General features: G+C 41.1%; 1 protein-coding gene across 1 annotated transcript in view; it reads left to right on the top strand.

The window, feature by feature from the left end:
• The window catches only part of LOC148473847 (peptidylaminoacyl-L/D-isomerase-like), a 121,021-nt gene extending 105,212 nt beyond the window's left edge, over positions 1–15,809 (top strand). The window contains exons 3-5 of the mRNA XM_088459340.1: positions 8,882–8,926; positions 9,703–9,747; positions 15,460–15,809. Coding sequence (XP_088315466.1) covers positions 8,882–8,926; positions 9,703–9,747; positions 15,460–15,809 — 440 coding nt within the window. The remainder of the gene's footprint in view (positions 1–8,881; positions 8,927–9,702; positions 9,748–15,459) is intronic.
• Positions 15,810–16,085: the final 276 nt, after the last annotated feature.

Below are 16,085 nucleotides of genomic sequence, written 5' to 3'. Positions count from 1 at the left end.
ACAATGCCAAAAAACAACTCAATGTGCGTCTATAATCACAATGTAACTGCTGCACATGCACAGTGCATCTTATACACATGTACAATGCCAAAAAACAACTCAATGTGCGTCTATAATCACAATGTAACTGCTGCACATGCACAGTGCGTCTTTTACACATGCACGATGCCAAACAAACACCCAATGTGCACCTATAATCACAATGTAACTGCTGCACATGCACAGTGCATCTTATACACATGCACAATGCCAAACAATCACCCAATGTGCATCTATAATCACAAAGTAACTGCTGCACATGCACAGTGCATCTTATACACATGCACAATGCCAAATAACCACTCAATGTGCGTCTATAATCACAATGTAACTGCTGCACATGCACAGTGCGTCTTATACACATGCACAATGCTAATCACCCAATGTGCGTTTCTATAATCACAATGTAACTGCTGCACATGCACAGTGCGTCTTATACACATGCACAATGCCAAACAATCACCCAATGTGCGTCTATAATGACAAAGTAACTGCTGCACATGTACAGTGCGTCTTATACACATGCACGATGCCAAACAATCAACCAATGTGCATCTATAATCACAATGTAACTGCTGCACATGCACAGTGCGTCTTATACACATGCAAGATGCCAAACAATCACCCAATGTGCATCTATAATCACAATGTAACTGCTGCACATGCACAGTGCGTCTTATACACATGTGCAATGCCAAACAATCACTCAATATGTGCATCTATAATCACAATATAACTGCTGCACAAGCAGAGTGCATCTTATACACATACACAATGCCAAACAATCACCCAATGTGCATCCATAATAACAATGTAACTGCTGCACATGCATAGTGCGTCTTATACACATGCACGATGCCAAACAATCAACCAATGTGCGTCTATAATCACAATGTAACTGCTGCACATGCACAGTGCATCTTATACACATGCACAATGCCAAACAATCACCCAATGTGCATCTATAATCACAAAGTAACTGCTGCACATGCACAGTGCATCTTATACACATGCACAATGCTAATCACCTAATGTGCGTCTATAATCACAATGTAACTGGTGCACATGCACAGTGCGTCTTATACACATGCACAATGCCAAACAATCACCCAATGTGCGTCTATAATGACAAAGTAACTGCTGCACATGTACAGTGCGTCTTATACACATGCACGATGCCAAACAATCAACCAATGTGCATCTATAATCACAATGTAACTGCTGCACATGCACAGTGCATCTTATACACATGCACGATGCCAAACAATCACCCAATGTGCGTCTATAATCTCAATGTAACTGCTGCACATGCACAGTGCGTCTTATACACATGCACAATGCCAAACAATCACCCAATGTGCGTCTATAATGACAAAGTAACTGCTGCACATCTACAGTGCGTCTTATACACATGCACGATGCCAAACAATCAACCAATGTGCATCTATAATCACAATGTAACTGCTGCACATGCACAGTGCGTCTTATACACATGCACGATGCCAAAAAATCACCCAATGTGCGTCTATAATCACAATGTAACTGCTGCACATGCACAGTGCATCTTATACACATGCACGATGAGAAACAAGCACTCAATGTGCATATATAATCACAATGTAACTGCTGCACATGCACAGTGCATCTTATACACATGCACAATGCCAAAAAACAACTCAATGTGCGTCTATAATCACAATGTAACTGCTGCACATGCACAGTGCATCTTATACACATGTACAATGCCAAAAAACAACTCAATGTGCGTCTATAATCACAATGTAACTGCTGCACATGCACAGTGCATCTTATACACATGCACGATGCCAAACAATTACCCAATGTGCACCTATAATCACAATGTAACTGCTGCACATGCACAGTGCATCTTATACACATGCACAATGCCAAACAATCACCCAATGTGCATCTATAATCACAAAGTAACTGCTGCACATGCACAGTGCATCTTATACACATGCACAATGCTAATCACCCAATGTGCGTTTCTATAATCACAATGTAACTGCTGCACATGCACAGTGCGTCTTATACACATGCACAATGCCAAACAATCACCCAATGTGCGTCTATAATGACAAAGTAACTGCTGCACATGTACAGTGCGTCTTATACACATGCACGATGCCAAACAATCAACCAATGTGCATCTATAATCACAATGTAACTGCTGCACATGCACAGTGCGTCTTATACACATGCAAGATGCCAAACAATCACCCAATGTGCATCTATAATCACAATGTAACTGCAGCACATGCACAGTGCGTCTTATACACATGTGCAATGCCAAACAATCACTCAATATGTGCATCTATAATCACAATATAACTGCTGCACAAGCAGAGTGCATCTTATACACATACACAATGCCAAACAATCACCCAATGTGCATCCATAATAACAAAGTAACTGCTGCACATGCATAGTGCGTCTTATACACATGCACGATGCCAAACAATCAACCAATGTGCGTCTATAATCACAATGTAACTGCTGCACATGCACAGTGCATCTTATACACATGCACAATGCCAAACAATCACCCAATGTGCGTCTATAATCTCAATGTAACTGCTGCACATGCACAGTGCGTCTTATACACATGCACAATGCCAAACAATCACCCAATGTGCGTCTATAATGACAAAGTAACTGCTGCACATGTACAGTGCGTCTTATACACATGCACAATGCCAAACAATCAACCAATGTGCATCTATAATCACAATGTAACTGCTGCACATGCACAGTGCATCTTATACACATGCACGATGCCAAACAATCACCCAATGTGCGTCTATAATCTCAATGTAACTGCTGCACATGCACAGTGCGTCTTATACACATGCACAATGCCAAACAATCACCCAATGTGCGTCTATAATGAAAAAGTAACTGCTGCACATCTACAGTGCGTCTTATACACATGCACGATGCCAAACAATCAACCAATGTGCATCTATAATCACAATGTAACTGCTGCACATGCACAGTGCGTCTTATACACATGCACGATGCCAAAATTCACCCAATGTGCGTCTATAATCACAATGTAACTGCTGCACATGCACAGTGCATCTTATACACATGCACGATGAGAAACAAGCACTCAATGTGCATATATAATCACAATGTAACTGCTGCACATGCACAGTGCATCTTATACACATGCACAATGCCAAAAAACAACTCAATGTGCGTCTATAATCACAATGTAACTGCTGCACATGCACAGTGCATCTTATACACATGTACAATGCCAAAAAACAACTCAATGTGCATCTATAATCACAATGTAACTGCTGCACATGCACAGTGCGTCTTTTACACATGCACGATGCCAAACAAACACCCAATGTGCACCTATAATCACAATGTAACTGCTGCACATGCACAGTGCATCTTATACACATGCACAATGCCAAACAATCACCCAATGTGCATCTATAATCACAAAGTAACTGCTGCACATGCACAGTGCATCTTATACACATGCACAATGCCAAATAACCACTCAATGTGCGTCTATAATCACAATGTAACTGCTGCACATGCACAATGCTAATCACCCAATGTGCGTTTCTATAATCACAATGTAACTGCTGCACATGCACAGTGCGTCTTATACACATGCACAATGCCAAACAATCACCCAATGTGCGTCTATAATGACAAAGTAACTGCTGCACATGTACAGTGCGTCTTATACACATGCACGATGCCAAACAATCAACCAATGTGCATCTATAATCACAATATAACTGCTGCACATGCACAGTGCGTCTTATACACATGCAAGATGCCAAACAATCACCCAATGTGCATCTATAATCACAATGTAACTGCTGCACATGCACAGTGCGTCTTATACACATACACAATGCCAAACAATCACCCAATGTGCAGCCATAATAACAATGTAACTGCTGCACATGCATAGTGCGTCTTATACACATGCACGATGCCAAACAATCAACCAATGTGCGTCTATAATCACAATATAACTGCTGCACAAGCAGAGTGCATCTTATACACATACACAATGCCAAACAATCACCCAATGTGCAGCCATAATAACAATGTAACTGCTGCACATGCATAGTGCGTCTTATACACATGCACGATGCCAAACAATCAACCAATGTGCGTCTATAATCACAATGTAACTGCTGCACATGCACAGTGCATCTTATACACATGCACAATGCCAAACAATCACCCAATGTGCATCTATAATCACAATGTAACTGCTGCACATGCAGAGTGCATCTTATACACATGCACGATGCCAAACAATCACCCAATGTGCATCTATAATCACAATGTAACTGCTGCACATGCAGAGTGCATCTTATACACATGCACAATGCTAAACAATTACCCAATGTGCGTATATAATCACAATGTAACTGCTGCACATGCAGAGTGCATCTTATACACATGCACAATGCTAAACAATTACCCAATGTGCGTCTATAATCACAATGTAACTGCTGCACATGCACAGTGCATCTTATACACATGCACGATGCCAAGTAATCACTCAATGTGCATCTATAATCACAATGTAACTGCTGCACATGCACAGTGCGTCTTATACACATGCACAATGCCAAACAATCAACCAATGTGCATCTGTAATCACAATGTAACTGCTGCACATGCACAGTGCGTCTTATACACATGCACGATGCCAAACAATCACCCAATGTGCGTCTATAATCACAATGTAACTGCTGCACATGCACAGTGCATCTTATACACATGCATGATGCCAAACAAGCACTCAATGTGCATATATAATCACAATGTAACTGCTGCACATGCACCGTGAATCTTATACTCATGCACAATGCCAAACAGTCACCCAATGTGCGTCTATAATCACAATGTAACTGCTGCACATGCACAGTGCGTCTTATACACATGCACAATGCCAAACACTCACCAAATGTGCGACTATAATCACAATGTAACTGCTGCACGTGCACAGTGCATCTTATACACATGCACGATGCCAAACAATCACCCAATGTGCGTCTATAATCACAATGTAACTGCTGCACATGCACAGTGCATCTTATACACATGCACAATGCCAAACAATCACTCAATATGTGCATCTATAATCACAATATAACTGCTGCACAAGCAGAGTGCATCTTATACACATACACAATGCCAAACAATCACCCAATGTGCATCCATAATCACAATGTAACTGCTGCACATGCACAGTGCATCTTATACACATGCACAATGCCAAACAATCACCCAATGTGCATCTATAATCACAATGTAACTGCTGCACATGCACAGTGCATCTTAAACACATGCACGATGCCAAACAATCACTCAATGTGCATCTATAATCACAATGTAACTGCTGCACATGCACAGTGCGTCTTATACACATGCACAATGCCAAACAATCACGCAATGTGCATCTATAATCACAATATAACTGCTGCACATGCACAGTGCATCTTATACACATGCACAATGCCAAGCAATCACTCAATGTGCATCTATAATCACAATGTAACTGCTGCACATGCACAGTGCATCTTATACACATCCACAATGCCAAACAATCACGCAATGTGCATCTATAATCACAATATAACTGCTGCACATGCACAGTGCATCTTATACACATGCACAATGCCAAACAACCACTCAATGTGCGTCTATAATCACAATGTAACTGCTGCACATGCACAGTGCGTCTTATACACATGCACAATGCCAAACAATCTCCCAATGTGCAACTATAATCACAATATAACTGCTGCACATGCACAGTGCATCTTATACACATGCACGATGCCAAACAATCACCCAAAGTGCGTCTATAATCACAATATAACTGCTGCACAAGCACAGTGCATCTTATACACATGCACGATGCCAAACAACCACTCAATGTGCGTCTATAAGCACAATATAACTGCTGCACATGCAGAGTGCATCTTATACACATGCACAATGCTAAACAATTACCCAATCTGCGTCTATAATCACAATGTAACTGCTGCACATGCACAGTGCATCTTATACACATGCACAATGCCAAACAATCACCCAATGTGCGTCTATAATCACAATATAATTGCTGTACATGCACAGTGCCTCTTATACACATGCACGATGCCAATCACTCAATGTGCATCTATAATCGTATTTGCGTTCACTACTGAATCAAGCCCTATAAGAGCAAGGTAAAGTAAGCAGGTGTAATTGGATAGAGGGCCTGATTTAGCAAGGATCGCTATTCTGTTATACACATGATACGCAGTTGCTAATAACAGTGGTGATATGTAAATGTTTGCATTTGCATTGTGATCACAGCCTAACATTCGAATGCCCACTTTCCCTTACTCACATCCATATACTTGGGCTGCATAGCAAAACAATCGGTAACATCAAATAACATCGGACCCATACACAAAGTTAAGGCAGGGTCAGACCTCAGTCAGGAATTGCTACATTCAGCGCACGCTATGAGGCCTCAGGCCAGGGGCTGGCTGGCAACTTTTAGCCTGGGGGGCAAATGCATGCAGGCGGCCCTGGCAGAGGAGTAGCGTGTAGCCAGGGTGCCCGAAAGAACGTGCGTGCTACGCCCCCCCCCCTCAAGTGTCCTAGGGAGGAGGCGGGTCCATATGGGATTAATGTAAGGTAAAAATAAAGATTAGGGGCAGCCCCCTGTCGTAGTGCCCATATGCAGTGCCACCCTGTGCCACAGGAGGACACCTTTATGCAGGCCTCGAGTAGTGCCCCCAGTAGTGATCCCCCCTATGCAGTGCCCCTTGTGCCCCCAGTAGTAAGCCCCTTATAAAGTGTCCCCAGTATTGGTAACCCTTATGCAGTGCCCCTTAAATAGTGGCTCCAGTTGTAGTCTTCCCCCTATGCAGTACCCCCACTATTGCCCTTTATATAGAGCCCTCAGCAGTGGTCCCTCGATGCAGTGCCCCCAGTGGTAGTCCCCTCCCCCCTATGTAGTGCCCCTAGTAGTAGTCCCCTCCCCCCTATGCAATGCTCCTAGTAGTAGTCCCCTCCCCTTGTAGTGCCCCTAGTAGTAGTTCCCCCAGTAGTAGTCCCCCCCCTTGTAGTGCCCCCAGTAGTAGTCCCCCCCTTGTAGTGCCCCCAGTAGTAGTAGTCCCCCCTTGCAGTGCCCCCAGTAGTAGTAGTCCCCCCCTTGTAGTACCCCCAGTAGTAGCAGTCCCCCCCCTTGTAGTGCCCCCAGTAGTAGTATTCCCCCCCTTGTAGTGCCCCCAGTAGGACTCCCCCCTTGTAGTGCCCCAGTAGTATTCCCCCCCAGTAGTGCTCCCAAGAGTCCCCCCCTTGTAGTGCCCCCAGGAGTATTCCCCCCCTGTAGTGCTCCCAGGAGTCCCCCCCTGTAGTGCCCCCAGTAGCAATACACCTTCCTCCCCCCCCACAGTAGAGACATAGTAAAAAAATAAAAAAATAAAAACTTACCTGACACCCGCTCCTGCTCCTGGTCCCGCCGCCTAGATCAGCTCCACCGTCCGCCGCTTTGCATTATGGGAGTGACGCGATATGGGAGTGACGCGTCACTCCCATTACCCACTGCGGGAGCCAGAAAATGTCCGGCTCTGGCAGTGGGAGCAGCAGCCGATGAGAGTCTGTCTGACTCTCATCAGCTGCTAAAGCAAACACACAGCTTCTGGCTCTGGCGGCTGTGTGTTTGTGCTGTGTAGCGCTGACCGAACTCCGTCCGGTCAGCGCTACACACGCGGTGCAGTCTGTGTCACAGTGACACAGACTGCACCGCGGCCCACATGATGCTGCGGCCCGGGGAGCACATGGCACCCTGCCCTCTGGCCCAGCCCACCACTGCCTCAGGCTGTATCTGGTATCGCAGTGGCCTATTTATGCACACCCAAGCAATGACATATCAATGCACTGGCATGCCTGCGTTCACCCAACACCCCCCATCACTGTGTCACTTATTGTCTCATTATTGTTTGACCTTTATAGTATGTCCACTTAAGGAAAAACTATTTAATGCTGTATATAAAATATCCTTTGACATATTATTATTATTCAGAAAATTTGTTACTAACAGGGAAACAAGAACACATAAATTCCAGATCTACTAGATACATGAAACTTTTACATATTGTATGTCTGTAATTATACTAATACATCATTTCCAAAGCAAATCACACCTCAAGGAATGTTGTAATTGCGTTGCCAGGTTGCCGATCTACCATGCAATTTTAAATGATTATTAAGTCATTTTATTCGTTGACTAAATTGTCATGACTGGACAAGACAAAACACATTTTATTAGTGATCCTGTATAGAATATTGTTATAACGATGAAAATTATAGTAAATGGACAACTAAGATCAGGTCCAGGCTGAAAAATGTCTAACCAGATAAGTTAAATGGACCTTCTTGACCCCACTCTTTTGTCATATTTCTATCATGGAAGATCAGTATCCTTAGGCTGGCCACATGTTTAAGATAAAGAGATTAAATAAAGGACAAGTTGGAAGGAAGAGGATGTAGTACATGGTTGGATAAATAGAGATGATTAGAATGAATGTTTATTTCTTTTGGATGAGGCTGTATGTACGTGGCCATTTTTCTAGCATATATAACATTGTATGTTCTTTATTGGCACCACAGTAGTTAGTTGAGATTGGTTGAAGGAAATATTTACTGAAATCCATTTAGGTAGGACATAGGACATTTTTTATTGCTCTTTAATAACCATTCTGGTAAAGTGCCCTTATTTGGTATTTGACATATCTTTAACCTAAATTAAAATTATGTTTCCTATTTTCAGAGCAACTTCCAACTGAAAAGAAGATTAAAGAAGAGTCTAAAACAAGTGAGTATATTCTGAAGGGTTCTATTATAAATGCAGAAATACCCAATGTAAATCAATCTAAATTGAAAAAGAGTATGCTTTTCCTGCTGGTTTGTTGTAGCTTAGATCAGTGAAGTGGAGATTTGTTTTATTGTAATGATAAATAATACACCCAATGGGGCTCTTTCACCAGGCCAATTGCTTGACATCGGGCAATTTTAAATGATTATTAAGTCATTTTATTAGTTGACTAAATTGTCATGACTGGACAAGACAAAACACATTTTATTAGTGATCCTGTATAGAATATTGTTATAACGATGAAAATTATAGTAAATGGATAACTAAGATCAGGTCCAGGCTGAAAAAGGTCTAACCAGATAAGTTAAATGGACCTTCTTGACCCCACTCTCATGTCATATTTATATCTATCATGGAAGATCAGTATCCTTAGGCTGGCCAGATGTTTAAGATAAAGAGATTACATAAAGGACAAGTTGGAAGGAAGAGGATGTAGTACATGGTTGGATAAATAGAGATGATTAGAATGAATGTTTATTTCGTTTGGATGAGGCTGTATGTACGTGGCCATTAATCTAGCATATATATCATTGTATATTCTTTATTGGCACCACAGTAGTTAGTTGAGATTGGTTGAAGGAAATATTTACTGAAATCCATTTAGGTAGGACATAGGACATTTTTTATTGCTCTTTAATAACCATTCTGGTAAAGTGACCTTATTTGGTATTTGACATATCTTTAACCTAAATTAAAATTATGTTTCCTATTTTCAGAGCAACTTCCAACTGAAAACAAGATTAAAGGAGATTCTAAAACAAGTGAGTATATTCTGAAGGGTTCTATTATAAATGCAGAAATACCCAATGTAAATCAATCTGAACTGAAAAAGAGTATGCTTTTCCTGCTGGTTTGTTGTAGCTTAGATCAGTGAAGTGGAGATTTATTTTATTGTAATGATAAATAATTCACCCAATGGGGCTCTTTCACCAGGCCAATTGCTCGACATCGGGTATGATACCACTGTGGTGTGTGTGGCCAAGCTTAACATGCAATGCAAATTAAGTATGGATGTATATCCTGTAATACAGCTAAAACCATTGTCTTCTCACTATCATGATTCATATAGAAGGATGAACAGGGCAGGATCTTAGGAGAAAAGCTGAGAGGTTTATTGAATAAAAGTGGTGATTGTAAAGTGATTGGACATTTATCATTTTGCACATTGAATGCTTTGCTATGTTTCTGCCTCTTCACCAGCCTGTGCACAATGTTAGTTTGAGGGAGTATCTGTAGATCCCTTGCACATTTTGAACACATTTATATTGAAAAAACTCTTAATATTTTCATGCACATGTGACCAATGTCTCCTCAAATGTCTTAAAATATTTAATTTATTTCTGGTAACCAAAAATTTATTTTCAGAAAAAAAAAATGCAATATTACTAGCTGTGGGCATCACTGAATCCCTCAACTAATGGCCATATGGTACACAGATACCTCACGATTCTTATCAATATACTGCAGAGATACAGTACCTCACAATTACCATCCATATGCTGCACGGATAATTTACAATTACTGGACATATGATAGACAATTACCAGCCTTATGATGCACAGTTACCTCACAATTACTATCCATATGCCAAAAAAATACCTCACAACTACCTGCCATCTGCAGGGTCAGCTACAGGTCTACTAGCACTCTGTCAGAAATGATTTGGAGTGCCTCCTTCTTCAGGTAATAATTTGCCCCCACAGAATTGTTCCAGTTAATTATATGTCCTTCCAGTATTACACCAGTTATTTAAAGATCCCATTGTATTACCAGTTAACAATTTGCTCAAAGTAATATGCACACATGATTAAAAATATGCCCCCACAATAGTACATCAGTTAATAATATGTCCCACTCAGTAGTTCCACAGTTAATGATACACATTTTCATTTTCTACCAGCTAATTAAATGTCCCCACTTTAGCGTCTCAGTTAATAATATGCATCCACAGTAGTGCTCTAGTCTCTCACTTAATATTATGCCCCACAGTATTGAACTTGTTAATAATATGCTCCCCACATTAGTGCCACAGTAAATTATATGCACTTACACTTGTAGTCAAGTTAATGAAATTTCCCACAGTAGTGCCAGTTCTTAATATGCCCCCACAGTAGTGCCACAGTAAATAATAGGCCCCCTCAATAGTTCTTCAGTTAATAATATTAATTTTAATTAAATGCCCCCACAAGATTGTCTCTGTTAATAATATGGATCCACAGCAGTGCCCTAGTGTCTTAGTTAATAATATGCCCCACAGTATTTCCCCTGTTAATAATATCCTCACCACAGTAATGCCCCAGGTAATGATATGCACTTACAGTAGTGCTGAAGTTAATGAAATGTCCCACTGTAGTGCTAGTTAGTAATAGGCACACACAGTAGTGCCCCAAATAACTGTATGCCCCCAAAGTAGTGCCACATGTAAAAATGTACAGTCATAATAGTACGTCAGTTAGTAATATGCCCCCACAGTGGTCCCACAGTTTAAAGTATGCCCCCACAATAGTACCTCAATTAATAATATGCCCCTTCAGTAGTGCCACAGTTAAAAATATGCCCTCATAGTGTACTAGTTAATATGCCCCACAGTAGTGCTCCAGTTAATAATATGCCACCACAGTGGTTCTTCAATTAATATGTTCCTACACTTTAATTCCCCATATTCCCCTAAACTATATAGGCCCATATGCTAACACACTGTAATGCCCATATGCTAACACACTGTAATGCCCATATGCTAACACACTGTAATGCCCAAGAGAAGGACTGAAACACAGTGGTATACAACATAGCATTGGCAAATCTCTGCTTATATGCATAAAGTAGAGCAATTAACCATCAAATAATGAATACCAAACTGAGATACTAGGAATACTATGATACAGATCCTCCAAAGAAACTTTAGATTTTTTTATACAAAAGACATGATATTACAGGTGGAATGTAATTCTGTTATGTGTAATCTGGGAATCCCTTGATTTTAATCGTATATATATATATATATATATATATATTAAATTCAATTTTCTAGTTAAGTGTGCCCCAAGAAAAAGCCCTTCTTTCCCTCTTTTTGTTTATATATCTAAATATTAGTCTTGGGCCTTGAGAGCACCACCAATGATTACATATTACATATTGTACAAAAAATATTAAATAATGTTTTGTGCAGAATCCTTTCTTCCTTCAAGCACAGACTTTTTGCTCCCAAATTAAATCCGGCCCTAAGTCTTAGTACATCTCCCACATAGTATCTTGTTAATGATTTCATTCTCATTAGTATCATTAGCTATCTTTTTTACCATATTGTGGTGTAATAAATAGGTGAATAATACTTCTTGTAAAAATGTATAAATGAAAATCAGGAATAAGCGGTATACAACACTTGCATGCAACAAGTTTTCAGTACATTTTTCCCCTTTCCTTAAACTGAATCCTTAGCGGGACACCCCCACAGAAAAAACCCTCAATCCAAACAAAAAATTACCAGCAAGTTTTTCACGCTCCTTAACCCTATCTCACTTCAATCAGGCACAAATGTTTTTATCTCCAGAATACCATAAATTCACAGCAGTACAGCTGTTCACAATCCTAGACACCTCCTCATATAACCATAAATCCATCTTTATATTAGCCAGTATAAGTCTCCATCCTTACCAAAGGTTGTCATAAACTATGGAAATTAGATATTGTTATTATCATTTATTTACAAGGAGCCACAAGTGTTCCACAGCACCTTACAAAGTACATAAACAAATAAGTAACCAGCAACTTACAGTACAATACAATACAAAGCAGGGCACAGACATGGATAATAAACATAGCTATATATTAGGGACCTTTACACCCACATAAGCAGCCAAGTGTTAGTTGCCCTAGTGGGCAGTAAGACATAAATGAAAATACAGTAGAGAGAAGCACAAGAGGGTAGAGGGCCCTGCTCGAAAGAGCTTACATTCTAAAAGGGAGGGGCAATACATTTGTTAAGTTTATCTAAAGTTTGAGAGTTTACCTTTACAGAGTTGTCAGTTGAATGATGATAGCCTATGAGTATGAAGTATAACACCTCCTCAGTTTACAGAGTGACTCAGAATTCATTTTAAAAGCAATGAGCCATTTGTAAGTTATTAGTTCACAAAAAAAGTACACAATCCATGGATTATTTCAAGCACGCAGACAGTAATTCCCAGTGTAATTGGATATGTAGGTGTAACAACTATATATATATATATATATATATATATATATACATAGATAGATAGATAGATAGATAGATAGATAGATAGATAGATAGATAAATAATGTATTTGATTATAGAACTAACAGTCTTTGGCTAAATGAAGACAATTGTGCTCGACCATTCACATGCGGTGGTAGGAAATTCCCAAACAGTTGCACTTAAGAGTATATCAAGTCCCTCCGAGGCTGTAGGATGGGTAAATTGTAGTACAACATCAAAGTAATAGCAACCTGGCTATTTTACTGAATGGGTGTTGTTTGATGACAGCCTTGTTGCTGGGTAATTTACATAGTTGTGGTTTTAGGTCAGCTGGTTTTATGTGATAATGATATAGCTTGGGGCAGTGGTTGAAGATTATATATGGTATTGCCTGCATGTAATCAGTCTCTCTGCAGGGTCTTCATAAAGGCAAAGGTTGAGTATCATTTGCCCCTGTCATTTGTCATACCCTGTAGTTCTACTATTCCTTACTGCTCACATATTGTACTGCATTGCCTGCACAACTGCCATCGTGGCTCTGGCAGGAGTGTCTGATGGATGCTATGTGCCTGCACCGCAACCCCATCTGGCAGTGGTCATGCACACTGCACCAGCAGGAGCGCTGGTGCTTGCATCTCCTGCTGGTCACTCTGCACGAGGCCCAGCGATGGCTAGCATCATGGGTCACAGTAGGGGGTTAGTGTTAAGCTCTGATAATGTGATGTGTTCTTGATTACTTATAAACCTTACCCATCATGAAGAGAAATTAAATAATTCACACAAATACTAAAATAAATGACAATGCATTTACTTAAAGACAGCTTAATTATACATGTACTTTGCCAGTGCAGACTTACAACAAAAACATACATTAGCAGTAGGGAATACCTGTAAAATAAATTTGTGACACCCAATGCAAAAATACCAGTCAGCCAATTTCATACATAGGTACGGCAACGGCACCCTGCAGACCCTCGTTGTGTACTCTCTCCCCCTCCCTCTCTTTTTAGGTAGTTTTTGTATTATCATTTTGGCTATACCTCCAGTTAAAATCCAAAATGTCGAATATTAATTCATTTAATATTCGTACGTGATAAGCTTTAATTGGTTATGGGTGTCTTAACCATAATATTGACACTTATTCTGTGTTAACTGTTTGTTCTCATGTACGCCCCTTTAAGCTTCAGCTCCTGCTTATTGCAGACAAAGGCTGTCATGATTTAACTCTTTTTGTTTATAACAACAGACTTCCTGTCTGCTTTTCTGACCGTTAAAACCAATACACTTTAAACCCGCAATTCCTACTGCTAAAACAATGGTTAACATACCTTTAACTAAAATACTAAACAAGATGGCTTCTGCATAAGACATGCACTTATTTACTTTAGAGAGAAAAGTGAAGGCCTTACCCTCTCTAGGCCGGAGGCCATTCGACAAATGCGGCCTTCTACAACTCACACTACTAATTTATATATTCTCAATTATTTCTATATACTCTAAATTGCAGTGCAGGAAAATAAAATACATAAGCATGCATATAAACATGAATTGCTGAAGGAACATGTACATCCACATAATTCTGTGTTATCAGCTCTCAGGGAGCGGTTGGCACCACCGACCTTGCTAGTGCGGCGGGCCCGGCAGCTGTCTTAGCTCCAGCGGCCATCTTGGGGAATTTTTCCCCAATGTCAGGCATACCAACCAGGCACTCCACTGGCCCACTTGTTCCACAAATGTCCCTCTCACCTTGGCTGCCCGGTCACAGTGTCGCAGGACCTCTGAGTGCCGTACACCCTAACCATTATCAGGCCCCCTGGTCTCCCGCTTCCAGCTCTCCCCCCCTCCATTAATCATGCACCGCTCATCTCCAATGCCAGTCCTTCCTGAGGTCAGGCTTCCTGAAGCTTTGGGGTTGCACCCCTAGTTTATCCCTCCACCTCTGTGGTATCTTCCTCCCCATTTTATCCTAATTATTCCTCACCCACTTTTGTATCTTACCCCCACACATTTTATTATCCCCAACTTCACTACCCCTATCTTCCACCTCCACAACTGGCATCACCCCGCAGCAGCCTATGCTGTCTGCCATTAGCAGTCCACCCCCCACCACCACCACCCCCGGCATATGGCCCCAGGCTGGTTCCTCCAGCTCATATTTTAACTGCACCTCCACCTTTACCCCTGGTTCCACCCATGGCCAACCCCCCCACTCCCACTGATTTGCCTTCAGGCTCTGTTGCTTACCAGTTCTTTCCAGTTGCAGGTGCCAAGGTGGTGAGAGATGTTGCTCGGACAGATCCGTTAGTCAGTGTGTCTACAGGTCCCTTACGCAAAAAGTTGGCCCCGAAAGGCAAAAATTCTGCTACCTCGCGTAAACAAGTTGAGAAAGCGGTTCCTGGACACTCTGGTTCTGGTGAGCATGATTTGTCTTGTTGTTTTTCTTCTGATTCTTCCTTTTCTTCTCATTCTTCTGGTTACCCTGCATTCCCACGTAAGATAGTCAGGATGGCTGCGAAGCATTTAGCCAAGAAGTCTGGTAGTGCAAATACACAAGCTGCAATTGCAGAGTCAGTGCCATTAACAACAGGTGCTAATTCAATTCATTGAGCAAATACGGCAGTGTTTCACGGTTTGCGCAAAAGTGTGAGAGGAAGGATTCGCAAGGGAAGACTTGTGGATTTCTTTTCACTCACTGATGATATGAAAAAGGCCTTTAGTCAGGCTTACAAGGAAGGGGGTATTGGTGAGGAGGCTTTTTGCAGTTTCACCACTTGTTTGAAGGGCATGCTGATATTCGCGGCTTGCTATTACGAGATGCGGGCTGATGAAAATGTGAACATAGTGAAATATATATTTTTGGCATGGCGTGAATATGATGCAGAA

Source organism: Taudactylus pleione, unplaced genomic scaffold, assembly GCF_031769625.1.
Source record: "Taudactylus pleione unplaced genomic scaffold, aTauple2 ptg000906l, whole genome shotgun sequence".
NCBI lineage: Eukaryota > Metazoa > Chordata > Amphibia > Anura > Myobatrachidae > Taudactylus > Taudactylus pleione.
Note: the sequence above shows the minus strand (reverse complement) of the source record. Positions and strands in the feature narration are given on the sequence as shown.